We start from the raw sequence: 23,121 nt of genomic DNA, 5'->3' as shown, positions 1-23,121 counted from the left end.
GGAGGATTAACAGGATATATTACAAGATGATTGGTAATTTAGCTAACTCAGATTGAGCAAACAATAAATGAACTGAAATGATGTGTAAAATGCAATGAAAATTATGTTCATTTATATAAAAGATACTGTGTACTTGCTTTTTGATTATTTGAGAGTTACCTTTCAGTATATTTGTGAATTGGTTAAACTGGTATTTTTCACTGATATATTCCTGTTATCCACTGCGTACAAGATCCATTAAACAAATGTTTAAATTCTGTACTTTTTGGGTAATGCTTGATTTTCCAAGAAGAAATAATGCTATCTACGTTATTGGTCATTTGTAAGGGAGTTTGTAACCTTGAAATACTGTCTGACCTACTGTTAGAGAAAACTGGTGTGAAACTTTATGAACAAGGTAAAGCCATGCAGCTCCTCCCCCATGGGAAGACCCAGGTGTTATCTCCAAGGGAATAACAAAGAACAAAGGAAACTAGAAGGAAATTAGTATGTTCTTCACCATGTGTTTTGTGAAAACTGTACAACCCTGGGACAGAACAAATTATGTTCTTCACCATGTGTTTTGTGAAAACTGTACAACCCTGGGACAGAACAAATTATGTTCTTCACCATGTGTTTTGTGAAAACTGTACAGCCCTGGGACAGAGCAAATTATGTTCTTCACCATGTGTTTTGTGAAAACTGTACAGCCCTGGGACAGAACAAATGTCTTTTTGACAATTCTCCATTACAATATAGTTTAAAATTCATGGTATGCATACATACCACAGTAGTGGTGATTTTTAAAAGCTTTTACAAGCTAGCATGTTAAACGTATTACTTGTAATAAAGTTTCATGATCTTGAATTTTCTTAGTCATTAACTTTTGGGATCATTAACTTTTTGATTACATTCTGTTAATCAGTTATTATTTTATCATATGTCTTAAAAAAAAGATATTATTCTCACAAGACAGCTAAGAACATTATAATTCTAAATATTGGGTTTTGATACCTGTGATGGATAGAGCCCAGATAGTCTTTTCTGTAACTTTTTTTTTTTAAACAACAAACAAGCATAATGGCAATATTTTGATTACTTGTAATAAGCAATTTGAGTTAGGTGATTATTTTCATGAGCCATTACATTAAGTTTAACAAACTGAAATTAATCAAAACTAATAATGGCAGCAATATTTCAGTTATAGATGGAACATTAACTAAATCAGTTATTTTATGTAACATTAATCAGTGTAATTAATGTTCATAGATAACTGATCATATTGTACAACTGAGTTAAGTGCCAAGCTTTGTTTATAATGTTTGTAAAATTTGTAATTTATCGTTTTACAGCTACTTATCCTTTAGACTTGACAAAGACACGACTTCAGATCCAAGGAGAGAAAAGGATAGATTCTCATTTGTTAAAAAAACAATATGTCACTCCAGGAGGGATGTTGAGAACTGCCGTCAGTATTGGTAAGTGCGTCAATAGTAGCTAAGATCGTGATTAAAATGGAACACTCTTCCACTAATATAGTTTTGAGCCAATGACTCTTGTTTTTAAATAAGATAGAAGCTTAATTTATCCTTTCCTACCTCATTGCATCATCTGCATAATACCATAGTCAATGGTCTGTTTTGGTAGGTAATGTATTATGGTTTAGAAAATATTCATCATTTGTAGGCTTTTATTGGCTTTATTTTTTTTTCTTTCAGTATAGGAAAAGAAATAATAAATATAAAAAAAATCATAAAAATAGAAAGGTTTACAATTTAAATGGATTAACAGATTTAAAACAAAATTAAAGAGAAAGCCCCTGATTTAAGACAGATAATTACTATGGAAGTAATAACAGTCCAAATTAAAAAAATCACTTCAGTGTTTGATAAAAAAAACAACTTAAAAGTAGCATTTTGCTTTGTCATTAAAGAAAAGTGTGATTGTGTTCGTGAAAATGTGGCTAAAAAGTTAGTTTAATACAGTTCTAGAAAGTGAATGAAATTAAGTTTTATATTTAAGAAACATTAACTTTGAAGTTTAAGTATATGTCTATGTATTTTTAACAACAACTGTAAAGTATGTTGAATGATAAGTTTTCTCTTAAAGACAAAAATGTATAAAAACTTATTTTTTTTTAAGTACTGAATAGATGTCATTTTAATAAATCTTGTGTTATTAAAATTATTTTTGTTGTTCAGTCAGTTCAGATGCTTGTTTCATTATAAAGATGTTGATATACCTCTGTGGAAAGAAAAAAAGAGCCAATAAATTAGTTGAGCAAAGTCTCCATTGGTTGAGATAACAATCATTAATGTGCAAGATATTTATTGTAACTTTTAGTTACAAGTATCACTGGTAGAAAGCATAAGAAATTTAAAATATATACTTAAAATAGTTCTTGTATAGAACATTAAATTTCAAGTTTTTAATTCTGAATTTCAAAATAAAAAGAACAGAAATTATATATTTTTGAGTCTCATATAAAGAAATGTTGGTATAGTTTATCCACTTTTATAAAGAGCTTGGTATCAAATTATGGGTTTGTATACACTTTTGCACACTTTAAGTATTTATATTATAACTTTTAACCCTTTTGCAACAGGTCATGGTTCAAAGACCACATCACATTTTTTGACATGCATTCAAAATTTTATTGAACTCCTATCTTATGAATTTATGTCAGTAAGTTTGGAATTGAATTGTAGATTATAATTCAAACTTTAATATTGTATACGAGTTAATTACTTGATTTAAAAGTAAATATTAAAAGAACACATCTAAATATAGATTTTAATGAGTCATATGTTGAATGCAGCACTATTTAAAATTATATGTTTGTGAGGTCAAAACTCTAGATTTGTAATAATTTTACAAATTAGAAACTCAAATTACTAACATTGATATGTTAGTATGTAAAATAAGATTCTCATATCTTCTTATTTTGGTGAGATATGGCTTATGTACTGAATCAAATGTGGTGACCCAGTTCAACTCTTTCCTTTTTTTTTTTTTTTGAAATAGCCCTTTATATACTCTTACTACAGTATATCACATGCATTAACCAATCAACAGCTTAATGTTCCTAGAGTGATTTTCTCAGCCATTTTAATTTTTGAAAAAGCTACTGCTTTCTTTTGGTCCAGATTTTCAAGGAGGTAGGTTGTGTCTTTAGTTTGCTGGAAGTGGAATTCTGTGGCATCAGTGTGGTTATTCAACTGTACATATAAAACCTAAAAAATTATTGTTTGATAATCTGCATGTGTGAAATTTTACAAGGCTTGACAACTGACCAACCACCAGCAACAGAGTACAAAGTTCGTAGTGAGAAGAGATAATTGTTTGCTTCACTTGTTGATTTATTGTTCTACATTTTAAGAAAAATAAGTTTAATTTATTTTTAAATAGTAATAATACACACACACACACACACACACACACACACACACACACACACAAAATAATAATAATAATTGGAATATGACTGTATATTACAAAATACTATTCCACTAAAGAATAAAGGTTAGTTTTATATTACAGGGTATATGACCTGAGTGCACATGAACTGTGTCAATGCAAGTTATGTAATGTTAGGTAGGCATGACTGTAAGGTCAGTATAATGAAGAATAATAAATATAAATGTTCATATATAGTGTTATGAGACTTAAGCTAAACATTTGTATTTTTCTGTTATAATGTGTAGTCATTCTAGCATAAATAAAAACATAATTTATATTTATTTCCTACCTTTATTATTATGGTTACAACTGACAGGCCCCACATAGTTAGAGTATAAAGAACAAAATATAAAGTTTTAATTAAAACAGATGTTTGAAATGTATTTAGGAGGTTTTATTAGAGATTATGTAAGTGATATTTGAGATTTTTGGGATGATGAATAGTGTTTTTTCAGCATAACATCAAATCACTTTGCACTCAGATTTGCAACAAAACACATTATTTTCACAAACAAATTTTTCATAAAAATTTTAAAAACATTTAATTTTTTGTTTACAAAATACTTGTAACCTTTACTAAACATCTACCAAATATTATGAAGAAACACTTGCTGTATCAAAAGGTATACTGCAAATATTTGACTTGTGCAAATGTGTAAAAGAACTTGTGCTTATTATACCGAGCCCACAACAAAAGGGTTAATGCAGAATGTGTACCTTCACAAAATTTGGTTTACTGTTTTGTGGGAAAACATAAAGTATGCAGAGCATTAAAAAAAATGATGTTCAGTTGAATAAATTTTATATTGCATGTTACTGTTAAGTGTTTTATCCCTACAGTTAATTTATGTAATGAAATTTAATTAGATATGAGTTAAATTGCTGGTTCGTATATTGTTTTCGATAGAGAAAATACATTATTGGAAAAAAATAATGAATTGCATAAAATTTCTCATACATAAAGTATGATTAACAGCATTTATTTGAGTTTAAATAGGTTACATACACATTAGTTTTTTGTGCTGCATTAGAAAGTTGTTTTGTAGTCTGGCCTTTTGTTAAAGTGTATATCATCGTAACATATTTTATTAAATTATGACATGCTATTTGTTACAATCATGACAAGAATATTGGAAATATATTACAGCAAAGCATGAAGGAATAGCAAGCTTTTGGATGGGAGTAACACCTGCTGTTTACAGACATTTAGGTAAGAGAAATCTTTAGTCACTGAGTAGTTTTAGAAGAAGAGAGACCCCATGTATGAAAAGCAGTAATTCTAGGTAGTGTGACTTAGGATCTGTACTTAATGTATTATATCTGTAAAATATTATTATACTAGAAATGCATCTTGTTTTTTTGAAAGATTGAGAAGTGTTAATTAATATTAATAAGAATATGAAACTTGAAAAATTGTTATATTTTATAGGATTAATTTGTACAGTTAATGATAATATTATTGTTAAATAGTTTCTAGTTAATAAAGATAAATATTTAAATAAGAGTGCATTAATTGATTCATAGTTTTATGGTAGATAGAATGTTTAAGATAATTTAAAGTAATATACTCATATAGTCTATTATTTACTATAAGTTTTTATACCAACTCGTGTCTTGGGATTTGATAGGTACAATACAGATATGTGAACTGTATTGATTTGTGTTATAATGTCCTTGTTTACCATCCAGGATTAAGAGGTGTTGTTTGTAAATAAACAGTTACAGTGTTTCCCCTATTGTCTTCCAACCAGATGTTTTATTCATGTTACTTTTGATGCATTGATATGAATTTAAAAGCTTTATACTGCATTATTGGGGCATACACAAGCTATAAATAAGTCTGTACAATAAGAGGAAGTTTTGTGTAAGTAACATACCAGTTTTTGTAGTTATGGTGATATAGAACTGTGCACGAGTTTGGTTTTGTAGTAGATGTCACAGAAGTCAATGCAGCATATTGTGCACTAGAGATTTCATCCAATAAAATTGATAGCACAGTAGTTAAGGCTGTTAAAATATGTCTTACTAGTAATAGTTAGGGGCTTACAGGGTCTAAGCTATGGTTTTATTTTGGATCTCCTATAAGCTTTTATAATATCTTTGCATTTAAGAGGCTGAGAACATTTTAAAATGAACACTGTTTGATGGTTTTATTTATCAGTTTTTTTTTACTGATTTATTGATTGTAGATGTGATCACTATGTTGTTGTATATTACAATTTGAAATAATCTGAAACTGAATTAAATGATAATTTGAACTTAGAAGTAATTAAAATTGTCTCATGTATCAAATGTATGTTTATTAACAAGATTAATACATACATTTGTATTTCTTAATACAAATATATTTTGATATGCAAACAATAATACCATTTATAATAATGGTTATTACGAATATTTATTACAAGTTATGATTTGTTAACAAAAGTTTTACAAACTTCCAAACAATATTGAGTCCTCTCCCCAGTTTGGAACTGAATATGTGACTGAGAAGATCACAATGAGGAAATTATTTTGGATTGATGTGTTACAATTCACTTAATGAGGAGCTGCTGTGTTGAGATTTCCACTGATGAAGTTGTATAATGTTTTCATAAAAATACTAATGTCTGAAGTGAATACAGTGAAATTAAAGGGTTTATGTTCAGAATAGATAAACATTCCTGGTCATGTATCTGAAGTTCCTGTTTAATAAACATTAATTATGGTTATAGTTTGTAAGGTTTATAATATACCAACTGTAGCAGACAAATAATATATATTCTGTCTTGGCATGTTGCATTGGTTATATTTATAGGTGTGAGAACAATTTCTCAACTTCAGTTTAGGAAACAATATTGACAATTCATTAATATTTCTGTACACACATGTATATTGTTGATTCTTAAACTCTAGAATCTTCTACAACTTTAGCGAATAGGTGGGAGTTCTGCAGTGCAAACAGTATAAGTTATGTACATTTTTAATATAAATTTAACTTGAACTAATATTGATATTAAAATAGATTATATAATAGTAAGTTCATCGCAATATAGACAGTCAAATGTTATCAAATCCCAAATGAGCAAAAGTATATGTAGCATTGGTTCTGTTGCCTGGTCAAAACATATGCCACTGATCTCCAGAGCTGTGTACAAAGAGTTGGTTTTATTTCAAAACATATGCCACTGATCTCCAGAGCTGTGTACAAAGAGTTGGTTTTATTTCAAATTTTATGCACTGTTACAAGATACCTTGGAGAGAAAGTTTCTATTCATTTAACCACATTACATAATAGCATAAGTGATAAGTATTAAATAAATTAAACTGACATCACTTATAGCCTAGATAATCTTTGACTTAAGGCTTTTGCTGAGTTTACAGTGTTAACTTAGTTGTGCAGGATTCATTGGTTTGATTTTAACTAGGAAGAAAAAAGTTACAAAACTAAATCTGGTTCAGTAATCAGACTATTGTGTTTAACAGTAGTGTTTGTGTAATAGTTATTGTTATAGGTTTATGAGCTGGTGGCAGGCAACCAGCAACTACCAGTTGTATTTCCTCTTAACCCTCAGAGCCTCAACTGTTTATCAGAATTTGTCATTCAAGAGAGTACACAAGTTTTTATAACAAGAAAAAACAAAAACAGAGCACAAAAACATCTGTATTGATAATCAACCTAGATTATTTGGGCAGGGTTTATTATGGCTGTGATTAACTGCTACTTTCCTAGAGGTAAAGAACTTTCGTGTGACATCAGCTGAGTCATAGCAGTTCTTCATACAACATACTGTAGGTGAAACTGTGTTAATGATCAAGTTTTCAAGAAGGAAAAAATTATATTAAAATTATTCAAAATAATAAGATTTATTTTGTTATATTAATTGATCTTGGCACTGTTGTATAATTTTTTCAGTGTACACTGGTTCTCGAATGACTTTTTATGAATTTATCAGAGAACATTTTCTTCATAAAAATCAAGATGGCACAATAGATTTCTGGTAAGTATTCTTTTCCAACTTATGTGAGTTATGAAGAAAATTGTGTGTATAACACACACACACACACACACACACACACAGAGTTTTATTATATTTTTAACAATTACATACCAATAAGATGTATGTTAGCTGTCTTGAAGAGATAGTCAAATTCCGATGTTTTTTTATTTAATAATAAACACTTAGCCAAAAATAATTTTGCTGAATTTTGTGTATGCTTTTGTTATGTTAATGACTTATTTTGACAGTTAATTGTAAAATAAATATTCTTCATTATCATATTGTCAACAAAAACAGGCAGCAAACACACTGCACCATTCACTTTTCTTGTACAAGTAATTGTCACACAGAACAGTAGTTGGATGTATTTCACACATGTTGACAAGTAACAGTTGTATATTGTACAAGTTCTGAGATAAATCAATTTAACAATTATAATTTTCATGTAATAGTGGTTCATAACAGGGATTGCAAGGAATTGCACAAAACTAATAGTAAAGATTCAGCTCAAAATACACTTTGAAACTTTTGTTATTAACTACTAAGGGTGTGAACATACAAAAATGTACGAAAAAACATGCATATTTGATGAACAAGGAAAAGAAAATCTGCAGAAGGCGGTCTGTTTATAATTAATATCTATAGTATCTACAGGCTTGTTTCCTTACTTTTCATACAGATTTTTAAATCATCAATTTTTTTTAATTATCTTTCTTTCATAGCATTCTAACATACGTGTAATATACTGTTATTTATTTGTAAAGCTTTCATTCATTAATATATTAGAAGGCCAGTATAAAGAAGAGGAAATGTATATTGGAGTTCTCATTCCTAGAAATATACAGTGAGCTGTGTTAATGTAAGACATCAGTTAGTATTACTGTGAATTGAAAAAAGAAACTCAAAGTTATAAAAGTTTTTTTAATTGTATTAAGTTGATAAAAACTACCTTTATTAATGCTTTTTTATTTTTTCAAGATATGATAAAGTTTACCTTGTCTCTGTATCAACAAATCAACAATGTTTCTGGTTAAAGTCTTGTTTTTTTTTTGTTCTCTGGACATAACTGAGTTTTCTTTCCTTCTATTTACAGGAAAGTAAAGTTTTAGGATAATATTTTTCATGAATGTAATCAAGCTTTCCTTGTTTCTGTATCTACAGGAAACTATTGTTTATGGTTAATGCACTTTCTGGACATAATCATGATTTCCTTGTTTATATATACAGGAAAGCAGGGTTTCTGGTTGATATTTTTTTGGCTGACAGTTTTTGTTGTTTCTCCCCTGAACAAAACAGTGTTCCCAAGTAATGTAATTTATCTGAGTATAATAAAATTTTCCCTTGCTCTCTCTCTTTCAACAGTAAATAAATGACTGGCTATGTTTGTTTGCTTTCTCAATTTTGTCATTTACGAGGAGGTATTGTCCATGGATAATGTTTTGTTTTTATTGAATACAATCATGTCTTTATTATCTCTATACTAATAGGAAAGCAGTATTAGGTGGGCTTACGGCAGGAGCTGCAGGACAATTTTTGGCTAGTCCAACCGATCTTGTGAAAGTCCAGATGCAAACAGAGGGAATTCGGAGGTTGCAGGGCTATTCTCCAAGGTAGGAGTTTCTGTGGTAGGTATGATTCTTATTGGCACTGCTCCATGCTTAGCTAGTTAAAATCAAACCCTAAATATAGAGCAAGGTATGCATCATACCACACAGGTTATATGTTGCTGTATTTGTTGATGTTGCTTTCTTCTTAACTTAATGGTAGGTTGAACCTATTCTGTGTTTTGTAATATTTGTCTATATATTGTAATGATAATAAATATAAGGTTAGCCATGATATTTAGTAATCATTTGCCAGTAGTTGAGCATTAAAAAAAAAAAAAGCCAACATACAAGTCAAGCTTTTCTTGTATCTACCTTCAAGAAAGCAGTGTTCCTAGGTAATGTAGGTTTGCTGGGCATAACCAAACTCTTCTTTTATGTCTCTTCTACAGGAAACAAGTAATTTTGGCTAAGTGTTTTGCTTTCCTATTTTCACTGTTGCTTTAGAACAGTCACACACAAACTACCAAAGATTTGTAAGTGAGTTTAATGACGAACAAAGATAATATGATGAAATTATGCTTAACAGGACCAATGGAAAACAGAACAAAATTCATGTCGGACATAAAGACTACTGTGAAATGTTGGCAAATTGGACATGCATCGGGTTATAAACTATTTTGAAACGTCTTTGGATGTATTTATCTTTCAAATGAACATGAAATGTCACTGTTATATGCCAATGAAACAGGAAAGGATTTTCAAACTCTGGAATGAGAATTTGTATTAATAGTTATAGAACACTTTTATCTTAGATAACAGAAGTTCACATAAGGTTTAGAACTAAATGTTAGCTTGTCAAAATGTGTATTTAAGATTTCTGACAATCTCAATAAAAGTAAAAATTCTTGTTCAAACGTTTTTGAGTAAAAAATTATGTACCATATTCTTGATGTATGTTGATTGTAGTACTCCATGTACCATAACACTAACAAGTGTTTTTAGTGGTACTACATGTTTCATACTCCTGGTAAGTGTTGTTTGTGGTAATACATCAATGATACTTCTTACACAAGTGTTCCTGATAATGCGTGTGGCAAACACAACACATTTTTTGTTGTAATACAAATACCAGATCTCTGATACTTGTTAGTAATGATGTATCATTCTTCTGACATCTTGTTTGGGGTAATTAATGCATAAAACTTCTGATACATGGTTGCAGCTGTTGTTGGCAACATATGTTTTTAAGTAGTAAATACTTGTGTTTAAGTGGTAACAACTTTTGTGAGCATTAAATACACATGTTAAAGTGATAACTGAAACTTTTTTCAAAACTCTTACATGTGTTTAAACATTTTAACCCATAAAGCAAATAATCACTATTGTTCTATTTGACTTTCTGTTACTATTTCTAGATGTAGAAGTTATTTGGAGAAGTTATCATGGACACTTAAAGAAATATTTTGTAGATTTGTTGTTAAAACACATACCACTACTATAGACATGCTAGATAATATGTATATTATATGTATTTTTTTTAAGAACTGTCATTCTTTCCTCTAGTATGGTATAAGATGTTAGTATGCGTTTTGAATGGTGTTGATTGTTTTGAACACTGTGTGTATTGTGAAAGTAATTGTCATGTTAAGTATGGTACAGTTGAATGTTTCTTTACATGTTCACTGTAACCAGTTCCTTGTAAGTATGTTAGAGTTGTTGAATGTTTCTACACGTGTCTACCGTAACCAGTTCGTTATAAGTATGTTAGAGCTGTTGAATGTTTCTTTGTGTTCACTGTAACCAGTTCGTTATACATATGTTATAGTTGTTGAATGTTTCTTTGTGTTCACTGTAACCAGTTCGTTATACATATGTTATAGTTGTTGAATGTTTCTTTGTGTTCACTGTAACCAGTTCATTATACATATGTTATAGTTGTTGAATGTTTCTTTGTGTTCACTGTAACCAGTTCATTATACATATGTTATAGTTGTTGAATGTTTCTATATGTGTCTACCGTAACCAGTTTGTTGTAAGTATGTTATAGTTGTTGAATGTTTCTTTATGTGTTCACTGTAACCAGTTCGTTATACATATGTTATAGCTGTTGAATGTTTCTTTGTGTTCACTGTAACCAGTTCGTTATACATATGTTATAGTTGTTGAATGTTTCTTTGTGTTCACTGTAACCAGTTCGTTATACATATATTATAGTTGTTGAATGTTTCTTTGTGTTCACTGTAACCAGTTTGTTATACATATGTTATAGTTGTTGAATGTTTCTTTGTGTTCACTGTAACCAGTTTGTTGTAAGTATGTTAAAGCTGTTGAATGTTTCTTTGTGTTCACTGTAACCAGTTTGTTATATACACATATCCCATCGTTTAGGAGGTATAATGATCAGTCACTTAGATGTTGCCATAACTCTGAATTGTAAGTGCTTCGTAATTCAAGTTTCTGGAGTTTTACTGTATACATATCTAAACATGAACTTTAAAAAATTGAGTTTCTAAATATTTGGTTAGTAGAGCTGTCTGATGCTACTGTTTCTTTTGTACACTTTATTTTGATTGAATGACTAACATTTCACCATGTCTCTGTTATACCATTGACTTATTCAGACCTTTTTATATGTTGTACATGTTAGGCATAACCTTGTAAAATATTATGTGAATAGTTTTTTTTAAGAACATAAATTTCATTTCAGAGTACAGAGTACATGGCATGCATTTACCAAGATTTTAGCTGAGGGTGGGATTCGAGGTCTTTGGAAGGGTTGGGTTCCAAATGTTCAGAGAGCAGCACTAGTCAACTTAGGGGGTAAGTCTGTATTTTTCCTAACATACCTTGATATTATACCTTCTTTTCATATGAAATCTTTACTTCAATTTGTAGCAAAGTAAACTTTTTTTTTTATTTGTTTAGAGTCTAAGCTTTCATTAGATAACTTATGAAGAGAAGGAAACAATGATTTTTTTCAAAATAGCACAGAAGGTAATCATATTGAATGGAATTTTGGTACGTAGCACAATAATTTATTTGAGTATTTAGTGATGTAACTAGAAAACATTTATATTGGCTATCTTGACAAAGTGCACATGCTATTCATAATATTCAGTTATATTTCTTATGGCATAATATTAATTATTTCTCTAGGGAATTTCCCTGTTACATTAAAAAAAAAGTTAGTTTGTAGTGTGTTTGTATGGGTTTAAATCCTTTTTAATGTTAACATCAGAAAAAAACAATTGAAATGTGGTGAAAATAAGTTAAAGTGTGCTACACATGTTTTCGATAATACTTTAATTTGGTATTTTAAGCCACTCTTCTACTATCTTTATTACAGCATTTTTTTTCTGGAATATAAAGTTAAATGTTAGTGACATATTCTTAATATCATATCAGATAAGTTATCTTACTTGTGTCCCTTACTGCAGCTGCTGCTCATATTTCTTTAGAGTGTTATCTGGACAGTTTAAAAGACCAGTAGTTTTCTTGGTGATTCTGTTCCATCTTCAGGTTGACCACGTTAATAAATTCTTTTCTAGGTGCCTTGTCAAGGGAATATATAACATCTCTGGTTACTTCCACACTTCAAGCTTAGAAGGCTCTTTTATTCATATGCTCTTTAAACACTAACTCTTTCTCTTGTAAGTTTATTGGGTGACATATTGCAACATCTCATTAGATAATGCTGCAACTTCCATTATTCTAGTCACTCCATATTTCTTTGATTCATTTGAAATTAAAATGGCTTTTGCAGAGGTCTTGGCCTACTGACACTCTTTTAAGTTGCCTGAGAGTGATAAGAAATTGCTGTGCTTATCCTGTGTCTTAAACTTCTACTAGAGACTAAATGATTAAAACACCTTATCATTTACTCCTGGCTATGTGCAGTCCATCATGTGTAGTTTGGGTTTATTACCATGCATTTTTCTCAGCATCAGGTGGGCCTTGTCTACTGCTCATTCGACGAACTATTGCTTATTTTTTGGCAATGCAATAGTTGGGTGGCTATCTACTATATTTCCAGAAATGCTATTTAACCTTTAACTCTCTAGTTGGGCTTGGTCGAATTGACTGACCATGTGACCATTTTGTATTCATTTAAAGTCATTAGTTTTGATACTGCTAATTTTTAATGTAGTATCTTTGCATAATATGGCAGACTTCCAGCAAACATTACAGATTTTTAATTGGAGTGTTTCTTGATAAGCTCAAAAAAGGTTTGCTCATGAATATATTGAATGTTTTTTTTTTTTTGCTAGTCTTAGTGCAAAGTGATTTTGATGTTAAGATTGAAAATACCTTTCTTCATCTCAAAAACCTTGAATTTCATTTGCTTAATCTCTAAAACTTCCTAAATACATTTCAGTCGTTTTTTTTGTTGTTGTTTTTCAGTAGAACTGTATTTCATTTGTTTTTTCCCCTAATTCTGGACCCTTAAAAACTGTGTAATTACTACTTATGCCATTATAAGTTGTAATTCACTTGGAGAGTATGGGAATCGCATCAAACTATTGAACTGTACTAACCAGTTATTTTGAGTGTGTTGTGTGTCTGGTGAAAACTTTTTATTTTCTTGTTATTTATTTTACTTTAACTAATGTAAAAGTTTATTTTTTATTTTAATTACTTTTATTATAAGAGATAAAAGAATACACAAGAGAAAGGAGAAATAAAGTACTAACGTGGACCTTCTTTTTTTCTGTTAACTGTCAATAACACTTAACTATTTTTTTATACTAATGGTAGTAATGCACTAAATAATTTGTTTAATTAAATAATACATCAAAGGACATAGAATAAAAATATGCAAAAATCAGACAATGTTCTATAAATATCAATGTTTCTGATTTTCTAATTATGCTGCAAGAGCCATTACAAATTTATCCAAGTTAGTTGATATGTTTCTCATTGCAGTGGAGGTTTTACTGACAGAGAAACTGACAATGCTGTGTTCAGAAACCAACGTAATATAATAAGCCATTCGATAGATGAAAACTTTGGCTTTCTCTGGATTATAAATAACATAGTAGCAAACTAAGAGAAAACTATTAACAAATCCTGACAGAGAGGATGTGACAGTTTGGTTTGGTAAGAGGGGTCTGATACCCTTTTCAAGAGGGTTAATAAAATTTCAAGGGATATAAATCAGACTTGTAGCTGGCCAGATTCTTCCCCATTTTTCTCATTTTATCTGTATTTTTAAGAACATTGCTTTAAACATGTTGTTTACAAGATGCTTTTTGTAAAAATAGCTTTTGATTCTCATAAAAGTTTTAAAATGAAATTGTGTGTGAAAAGTAGGATAAAATGGCTCAAACTTATAATGAAACAATAGATAGCATCCATCTGTTTATAATGTCTGTCTAGGATTTGCATTATTGCTAGACTTAATTTTTAATATCTAGCCCAAAGCCTGGTGATCTGACAAATTACTTTTGTTTTTTTCTTACTCATTCAACATGGGCTTGGTCGAATTGACTTTTCACGTGACCCCTTTGTACTAATTTAGTCTTTATAGATTTAATACTTTTAACTTTCAATATATTTTACATGATATTTTCTCTATCATAACTTAAAACAGGGTTGGTCAGTTTAATTGACCTGGTAACCAAAAAAGAATTGAAATAGATCTAATTTTTTTTCTTTCTTTCTGGAATAACTTCAGAAATGTAACATGAAACTACATTCATTTATCCTAAGTAGTTTTAATCTTGTAACAACATACATCAATTTTAATTATCTTTTGTTGTCTTTTCAACTGGTATAACTACTATCCATACCATTATAAGTTGTAAATCACTTGGGGCACATTCATCTTATGTTGTGCTATTGAATTCATTACCTGTGTATTGCTCAAGTGAATGCCTTGTGAAACATTTTTGATATTATCTATTTTACCTAATCGACCCGTATTTTTACATTTTAGTTACATTTATAATAAATAAAGAATAAACATGAAAAACCAGGAATAGAGTAATTACCCAGTTTTCTTGTGATTATCAGTGACATATTACCTTACTTTTTTTATACTAATGGTAGTAATACACTAAATAATTTTGACTTATGATTAGATAATGAACCAAAGAACATAGACTAATAACATGCAAAAAAGTAAATAATTTCCCCTGTCACAACTTTTTTCTGGCTTTCAAACTATACAGCAAGAGCTATTACAAATTTCTCCAGGCTAGATGCTAAGTTTTTCACTGGAACATTGCTTGTCTCTGAATGAAATTGACTTGTATCTGTACAGAATTATTTAGTATGTCATCTGATGAATGAAAACCTTGACTTTCTATCAGTTATACATAACAAACAGTTAAACATAAGAGAGAACTGCTAATATATCCTGAAAGATAGGACCTGAAAGTTGGGTGTGGTAGGAAGAGATTGAATTTTTATTTATAATTCTGTATCCAAACAAAATTGAAGGCTGTAAAAATTATGGTTTTTCTGAGCAATAACGATTCTTTAGTGGGCAATTTAGGTTTAATTTTTTTACTCTTTCAAGAGATGGTGGAAGAAATAGAGAAGACAAGATGCCTAGAGAAAATATCATACCAGAGGAAATTCATATTTTAAAAAAATATTTCCTTGTAGAATTAGGAACTTAAAACTTGTGTACTATTAAAATATGGATTTTTAGATTTTACGATGTACTAATTGGTATAACCTAAGAAGAAATTGTTTTATAAAATGTTGAATGTAAGACATTAAAAACTTTCTGACACATATTGTAAAGGATACTTGGGGTAAAAGAGTTAAGTTTTTCCAGCAATAAATTGAAAACATTGAAATGAATGAACAATGATAGAAAAACTTAACAAAAAGAACGTAGTCTAAAATGTTTAACTTACATTTTTCTAGAAACTGTAAGTTTCACTGTATCAGTGTCATTAACTTATGAGTGGTGATAATGGGTAAGTGGAATGGAATATATTTTTATTTTCATCTGGTGGGGAGAATCATGTATTTGAAGCTTTTAGCAGTAATAAATTTCTAAGGATCTTTCTCAATCTCATTTATAGTTTTGCAAATCTTTGTTATCCCACTTTATGAAAGATAATGTTGAGATATACTTTTTAAGAATATTTAAAATCCATTTTCATTTGCTGTGTTTATTTATATGAGTTGGCTCTATGATAAGAGATATTGTGATTATAGTAGATATTTATGGTTGTAAAGCAACACTCGAGGAATATTATTATTTTCTTATTAGATTTGACAACATATGACTCGAGTAAGCACCTGATCCTGAAATATACCACGTTTCATGATAATGCCTTGACTCATGCTTTAGCCAGGTATGGAGTTATTTTGTGTGTCATTTGCAAAATTGGTTCTGTGTTGTTTCAGGATTTACTGTTAACCTCATTGTTGTACTGATTGAGTCTTGAATTAATACTGTTGACAGATTTACAAAACTATTGAAGCATTTCTGTTGTTGCTACTTTTGAAAAACAAGTGAATTTAGTTTTAAATAAAGGGATTTGACTTTTAACAGTTTGTATTTATTATCCATTTTATGAAATGTATCTTGTATTTGTATAAAGGGTTTAAAAGCAAGAAATAAGAAAACTCAAATTTGTGTATGTTATATATAAAAGAGTTTGAATGTACAATGTAGTGAAAATCTCTATAACAGTCAACAAACAATAGTTACTTTGTTCAAAAGCATACGTGACTTCTGGTCTTCTAATCAGTGCTAAAAGTCTTTTTTCTTTTTAATTCAAGAAACACAGAGAGTTTGGTATTAAATTACAAACATGAGACCTTTGCAGTTGTTTTTAACTTGCATGGAGTTTAATTTTGAAAAAGAGGAAGACAATAATTTAGTTAATTGTTGTTTGACTAGCTGTTTTAGTTTTCTCAACTAAGATGTGGAATACAATTAGAAGAGCAAGAGGAAAGAAAAATGAACATACATTTTGTAACTTTAGCATCTATATGAAGCAAAACAATAAACTGGTTTGCACATTGAATCAGTTTCATCATATGATAAAATCATTTCATGAGGTTATTTTCAAATGATTTACAAAAGATAAAGTTATTAATGTTACTTGTGTTGGTGCAGTGGCTGTTCCGGTTTAATTGCTGCTACACTGGGAACTCCTGCTGATGTAATCAAAACTAGGGTGATGAACCAACCCACAGACCAGAATGGCAGGTAAGTGTGGTATTTAAGAACACATTTACAAAACATCATTAGATACTAAATTAATGACACCAGATTTGCTTGTCACAACCACAGGATTTTGATTAGTGGGTTTGTTAACATTATTCTTTGAAAATAAAAACTACCAACAATAATATGACAATGTTTTGGGATAATATTGGCTCATTTTGGCTGTTTCACATTTTAAACTATACTAACTTAAAACAAAAAAATACTCATCATAAATACACTTATAAAGCCTTTTCTTAAACTAGTTTAAAGTTATTGTCTTTACAACATCTGAAGACAACCCATTCCAAAAGCCAACCATCATGCTAGAAAAATAAAACTGCATTAGCTGAAGGTGACTCCTACCCTGTCAGAATTTATACTTGTGTTCCCTAGTCCTACTGCTCTCACCATTAAATATGAAAAAAAAATATTTGTCAACACTTATCAGTTCCCTTTATAATCTTAAATAATTCAATCAGAAAGCCCCCCCCCAACTCTTCATTGTCAAGAGAAAACAATTTGAGAGATTTGAGCCACTCTTCCTATGACAACCCCTCAATCCCAGGCACCATTCTAGTAACCTTTCTCTTATGCTATTCTTAAGATAAGGAGCCCAAGACTGACAACAGTATTCCAGATGTTGTTTAACTAGTCACCTGTACAATGAAAGATAACCTCTTTATGTCTGTATTCAGTATTTCTCAGATATAATCTAAAATCCTATTTGCCCTACCATTAGCAACAGCACACTGCTTGGATAGCTGTAGAGACTGATTGACTATTATACCAAGATCCCTTTATTTCATAACATGCAGTATCTTGCTTTTGCTATAATTCAAAATCAATCTGCCATTTATTTGCTTAGATCACTAAATGATTTAAATCCTTTTGTAAATCAGTAGCTTCCTCTTCACAGCTGGCAACACCCAAGACCTTTATCATCTGCAGATTTAAGTAATTTATTGACTATTCCATCATATATGTCATTGATGTAAATGAAAAAAAAAAAAAAAAGCAAATGGTTTTAAGACTGAGCCATGAGGTACCCCACTTGTGACATTAATGTAGCTTTCTTCTGTCTAGTTTGCTATCTTATCTTATCTCCCACACATATAAAAACAATTTTCTTTTACAACAAGCCTTGAAACACCTTGTGAAATGCTTTCTGAAATCCAGATAAACCAAATTTACACCTTTACCCTTATCCACATAAGCAGTAACCTTTTCAAAGCATGTCAAAAGATTTGTAAGGCAAGACTTTCCATTAATGAAACCATGTGTATCAAATAAAATTCTAAACTTTGTTAAATGACTTTGCAGTCTCTTTTCTCAGACTTCCTAAAACTTTTCCCACAACTGATGTGAAACTAACAGGCTTATAATTACTGGGACAACTTCTGTTACTTCCTTCAAAGATAGGAGTGACATAGGCTAATTTCCGATCTGTTGGTGCTTGTCCAATATTCAAGGAAAAAAATAGTAGTAAGTGGCTTACATATTCAATCTATAACCTCCTTCAAACACTTTCGGGAAATATTATTTGGCCCAGGACCTTTATTGTTTTTTAAACTTCTCAATTTTTTCTTAACCAGCTCAGAATTAATTCATTCAATTTGTGTAATCTTGTTTCCACTTGTCATTTATTTGGGGTGTGAAATACTTCTTAAATCTTTGTTAGTAAAATAGAAGAAACAGCAAAATTTAATAACCCAGAGCCAGCTGATAATCATGAGATACTAGCTTTCCTTTGTCATCTCTAAAGGGTCCTACCCCTCCCCCCATTCTAGCATTATGTTTATCCTTAAAGTATTTAAAGAAATCCTTTTTGTTAATTTTTATATTTTTAGTCAAATTTTTTTCATACATCCTTTTTGATATCCTAATTTTCTGTTTCACTAACTTTCTTGATATCTTATAATCCTGTAAGTCTCTTGTTGTACCAGTCAATTTAAATTTCTCAGTTGCTGGCTCAGAAAGAGTTCAAGAGATAAATACTTAAATATCTTCTTCAAAATCAGCAGATTTGTTTTTAATAGTTAGTACAAATACGTTAGGTTTAATTCTAAACTGAGACAAACTGGCCTGATTAGAGGGGTTCCACTGTACATAATTAGGGATTATGTAAACAAAAAAAGGGACTGTGATTGAATGACCCTTTCAAGGGGTGGCCACTCAGAGGGGTTCCACTGTATTAGTTTGTACTGTGTGACTATTAAATGTATCACTTGCTCCTTGTGGTTTTTATTAACTTACTGTCAGTTCTCTGTAGTAGAAAATGATAATCTTCCATAATGACTAAATATGGCTGGGACACAAGAGCTGATGAACTATTGTGTATTATTCATCATATACTCAAATTGTTCTTCTAACAGTCTAAAGATTTTTATAAACACCTAACTTAAATTTTCAAAAGCCATCAAGACCCTGAGTTCAACCAAAAACCATTGTTTGGAATAACAATGTTGATTATCCTTATTCTAGTATCAGAAGATTTAGCTCATCAGTTCTTGAATTTGTTGTAATGATTTCCACACCAAAATGTTGTATTTTAACTTGTGGGATACAGAGGTATTTTAGTAACTTCAACACATGATGTCCATCAAGACAACTCGTCATGCCAGACTAACACTGCTGCCTTCATAGCAACTGGCATTCATTACAAATATTAATTGGTATTGTTAAAAAAACAAAAAAAGGCAAACAACTAGTAAATATGTTTTGCAAAAGTAAGTACAGTGAGGGGAGGGCAATGCCAAAAACAAGGTAGGAATGAATGCACAAAACTATACAAAAAAATACCCATGTAAGTAGCCATCAAGTCTGTTACAAACTTATGGGAATTGGTCATTGTAAGACTGTTTAGCACTATTGAACCTAATTGGTTTTATTCAAGCTTGAATTCATGCAAATGAAAGGAATTCAACATTTAGTTGTAGATAAGTTATTCTTGGAAAATTTGACTACTTATGTAGTATTTGTTGTATAGTTTTGCATTCATCCATACCTTGTTTCTATACCTTTTTTTCAAAATTACTTTTAGTTACTTGTTATCTTATCTGTGAATCTAAAATGGCAAATAAAGCTGATCTTTGTTTCTTGTAGTATGTTTTACTTGACATTCTGATGATAAATGAATGTTATCACACCTTGCATTGAAAATTTCCAGAACTTTTCATATCCAATATATAGCTTGGTTATCTATCAGTTTTTGTGGTGTCTTATATCACAAGTTGTTGTGAGGAAATGGCTGAAGGAGTTTTGATGAAGCATCTCATATGAACCCTTCCATTCCAAAGATAGTTAAAATAGAGCACCTGTTTTAATGTTTACTGCATGAACTTCACACAGAATGAAAGGGATATTTAATCTGTGCATGACATGGATCCTTTGCTGCTCACTTACATTCAGTAGTCCTACATGCAATCTTGACTTCCCTATGAAGTCAATAGGAAAAATGATGTCTAATTATTCAATGCCAGCAAATGAATAATTGTAATATTTTAATCCACTAATATCTATCATCTGTTGTTTCTGATTTGGCTGTACATTTTTTACTGATGGTAACTCAAGTGATTCAGGAAAACAAACAAACTTATGAAGAATTGTTGGTTAAAATATTTTATTAACATAATCTTTCCTCTCCTCTCTCTATCAGAGGTCTTTTGTACAAGTCGTCAATTGATTGCTTGCTACAAACAGTGAAATATGAAGGTTTTGGAGCTCTTTATAAAGGTTTTATTCCCATATGGACTAGAATGGTGAGTTTGATAAAAAATTGTACTCTTTCACTTACTAACATTTGATAACTTTCTGTTGCTGATTTCTAAATGTTTACACTGGAGCAACAGGATCTTTTGTGCAAGACAAAGTACACAGACTGGCGTTGCACATTTAAACACCAATGCTGGTCAAAGGGAATAACTATACCAGTGTTTACCTAAAAAAAAACAATCACAATAAATGGTTCCTTCATATTATTTTCACTGCATCTGTTTCACTCTTTTAGAGCACCCCCCACATGAAGGAAAGAATTTTTCTGTTCTGCTTTTCATTAATTCATTAGTTAAAAATTAAGTTTATGGTTAGGAGGAATTCAGTTTACTGTTTATTACATAAATTTTACTTTTTCAAGCAAGTTGAGAGCCTATTATTGTTAGTGGCTTTACTGGTTGTTTTTTTTTTTTATTGATACGAATATGTAAAAAAACAGCATTTTTAAAACCTAAAAAAATAATTCTGTAATGACTATTTTACCAAAAATAAATAGTTTTATTTTCAGTAAATCTAGCAATGTTGGGATTTCTGCATGAAATAAAATAATGGCCACTAAAACTCAGTTTAGATGGGGAATACTACAGCTCACAGTTGTTGGATTAATTAATATTAAACATATAATTATTATTAATTTTTGTACTTTATCAATGACACTATTTCAAACAGCTGCTCTTTGTTGGTATAAAGAATCATTAATTTCAGTGTTTATCCTTTGTTAAATCTCAAGATATGTTTAAAAACATTGTTCAAATAAACTTGCTCCTTTTATAGCCAGATTTGAGATTGTCACAACAAGCACATTTATCATATTTTAAGGCATGTTATTACATAACTTTTTAAAACTTAACAGGATGAGATGTTTGAATTAGTTACACTTTGTTATTGTGTTCTGTTTTAAAGGTATTTATATCAATTCATACTAATTATGCTTACTTCACATGGTTTTTTACATAAAATTGCTCAAAGGCAGCAAGGAAAGCATGTTGAGAATAAACCTGAAAAACTATTTCAGTATTTGTGTGGTAAGTTGTAACATATATCACCAAGAATATTAATACCTTGGAAAGTAGAAACTGATAGAAATTCCATTTGAAGGGTATTATTTATATTGTATTAATGTTTTATTTTGCAGGCTCCATGGTCTCTGACATTTTGGGTTACGTATGAAGAGCTTCGGAAGTTTTGTGGTGTTTCCTCATTTTGACATTTATGTTTCTACATTTAATAATAACGTATATGAATATACACACAGAAATATACATAATACTCAAATAGTCAAACTGATGAAAGGTATGATTGGTTTAATTTGTTTCTCAGAAAATATTTGTTTTAACATTTCAATGTTTAAAAACTTGACAGGGAACTCCATCTGTACCACCCTTTTCTCAAATTGCTGTGCAGCTAACAGATTCGTATCATATTTTGTACATGCTGCACAGACTTTGTTTTATAAGTGATGTTAACTATGCCAATGAGGTATAAAAAAATATTCTATAGTATTTTTAATAGATGTTGACTGTGTAAGTAGATGTAACAAACCATAGATATGTAGCAAAGTGTCTATTTGTAAAATATTGATTTATTAGCCTGTAAGGTATCAGGTATGATTTATTTTCATACACAAATAAAAGGCTTTAAACATGATTGAGTTTTACTTATGACATTTAATCATGAGAAACTGTGATGCTATGATTCTATGTAGCTTATTAGTCATACTTGTGGGCATTATATTAAAAGCCACGAATAGTTATCCACTTTTGTTGTTTGATGCATAAGTATTGTTTTACTTCTACTCACATACTTGATGGGTAGTTTTTGTCACTGTTTTCATTAATCGTTAACCCCAGTATTCTCATCATTACAAATATTTACATTGTTATAGTTTTTGCTGGAACCAACAGTTTGTTAATAATCTGTTCCAGAATGTTCCAGTTGTGAACAGTGATATATACAGACAAATTCTGTTCTCAAAGGACACATGCTTGTAAGGTACTCTTTCATACTTCAGTGCTATTTAGTCACATCAGACTTTTATCTTTTTTTTTTTTCTTGCTTTGGGCTTGAGGACAAGTTGTTTAAATACGTTTCACATTTTTACTTTTGTTATTAGAGAATGCACCATGTCATTAGGGGGGAAGACATTTGTAGAATTTGAAGACTTTAAAGGTGATTTCAGGGATACAAGGAAGTACAATGTACACAAACT

At 30.2% G+C, this 23,121-nt stretch overlaps 1 protein-coding gene across 3 annotated transcripts in view; it reads left to right on the top strand.

The window, feature by feature from the left end:
* Ucp4A (Uncoupling protein 4A) overlaps positions 1-22,665 on the top strand; it is a 34,652-nt gene extending 11,987 nt beyond the window's left edge. For 2 of the 3 annotated variants that reach the window (XM_076453394.1, XM_076453395.1), the window contains exons 3-11: positions 1,332-1,457; positions 4,586-4,648; positions 7,334-7,418; positions 8,906-9,028; positions 11,673-11,785; positions 16,194-16,278; positions 17,049-17,141; positions 20,797-20,899; positions 22,048-22,665. In XM_076453394.1, coding sequence (XP_076309509.1) covers positions 1,332-1,457; positions 4,586-4,648; positions 7,334-7,418; positions 8,906-9,028; positions 11,673-11,785; positions 16,194-16,278; positions 17,049-17,141; positions 20,797-20,899; positions 22,048-22,119 — 863 coding nt within the window. In that variant the 3' untranslated portion in view covers positions 22,120-22,665. The remainder of the gene's footprint in view (positions 1-1,331; positions 1,458-4,585; positions 4,649-7,333; positions 7,419-8,905; positions 9,029-11,672; positions 11,786-16,193; positions 16,279-17,048; positions 17,142-20,796; positions 20,900-22,047) is intronic. The other variant, XM_076453396.1, reaches the window with a different exon arrangement.
* Positions 22,666-23,121: the final 456 nt, after the last annotated feature.

This window comes from Tachypleus tridentatus, chromosome 9, assembly GCF_004210375.1.
Source record: "Tachypleus tridentatus isolate NWPU-2018 chromosome 9, ASM421037v1, whole genome shotgun sequence".
Classification (NCBI taxonomy): Eukaryota; Metazoa; Arthropoda; class Merostomata; order Xiphosura; family Limulidae; genus Tachypleus; species Tachypleus tridentatus.
Note: the sequence above shows the minus strand (reverse complement) of the source record. Positions and strands in the feature narration are given on the sequence as shown.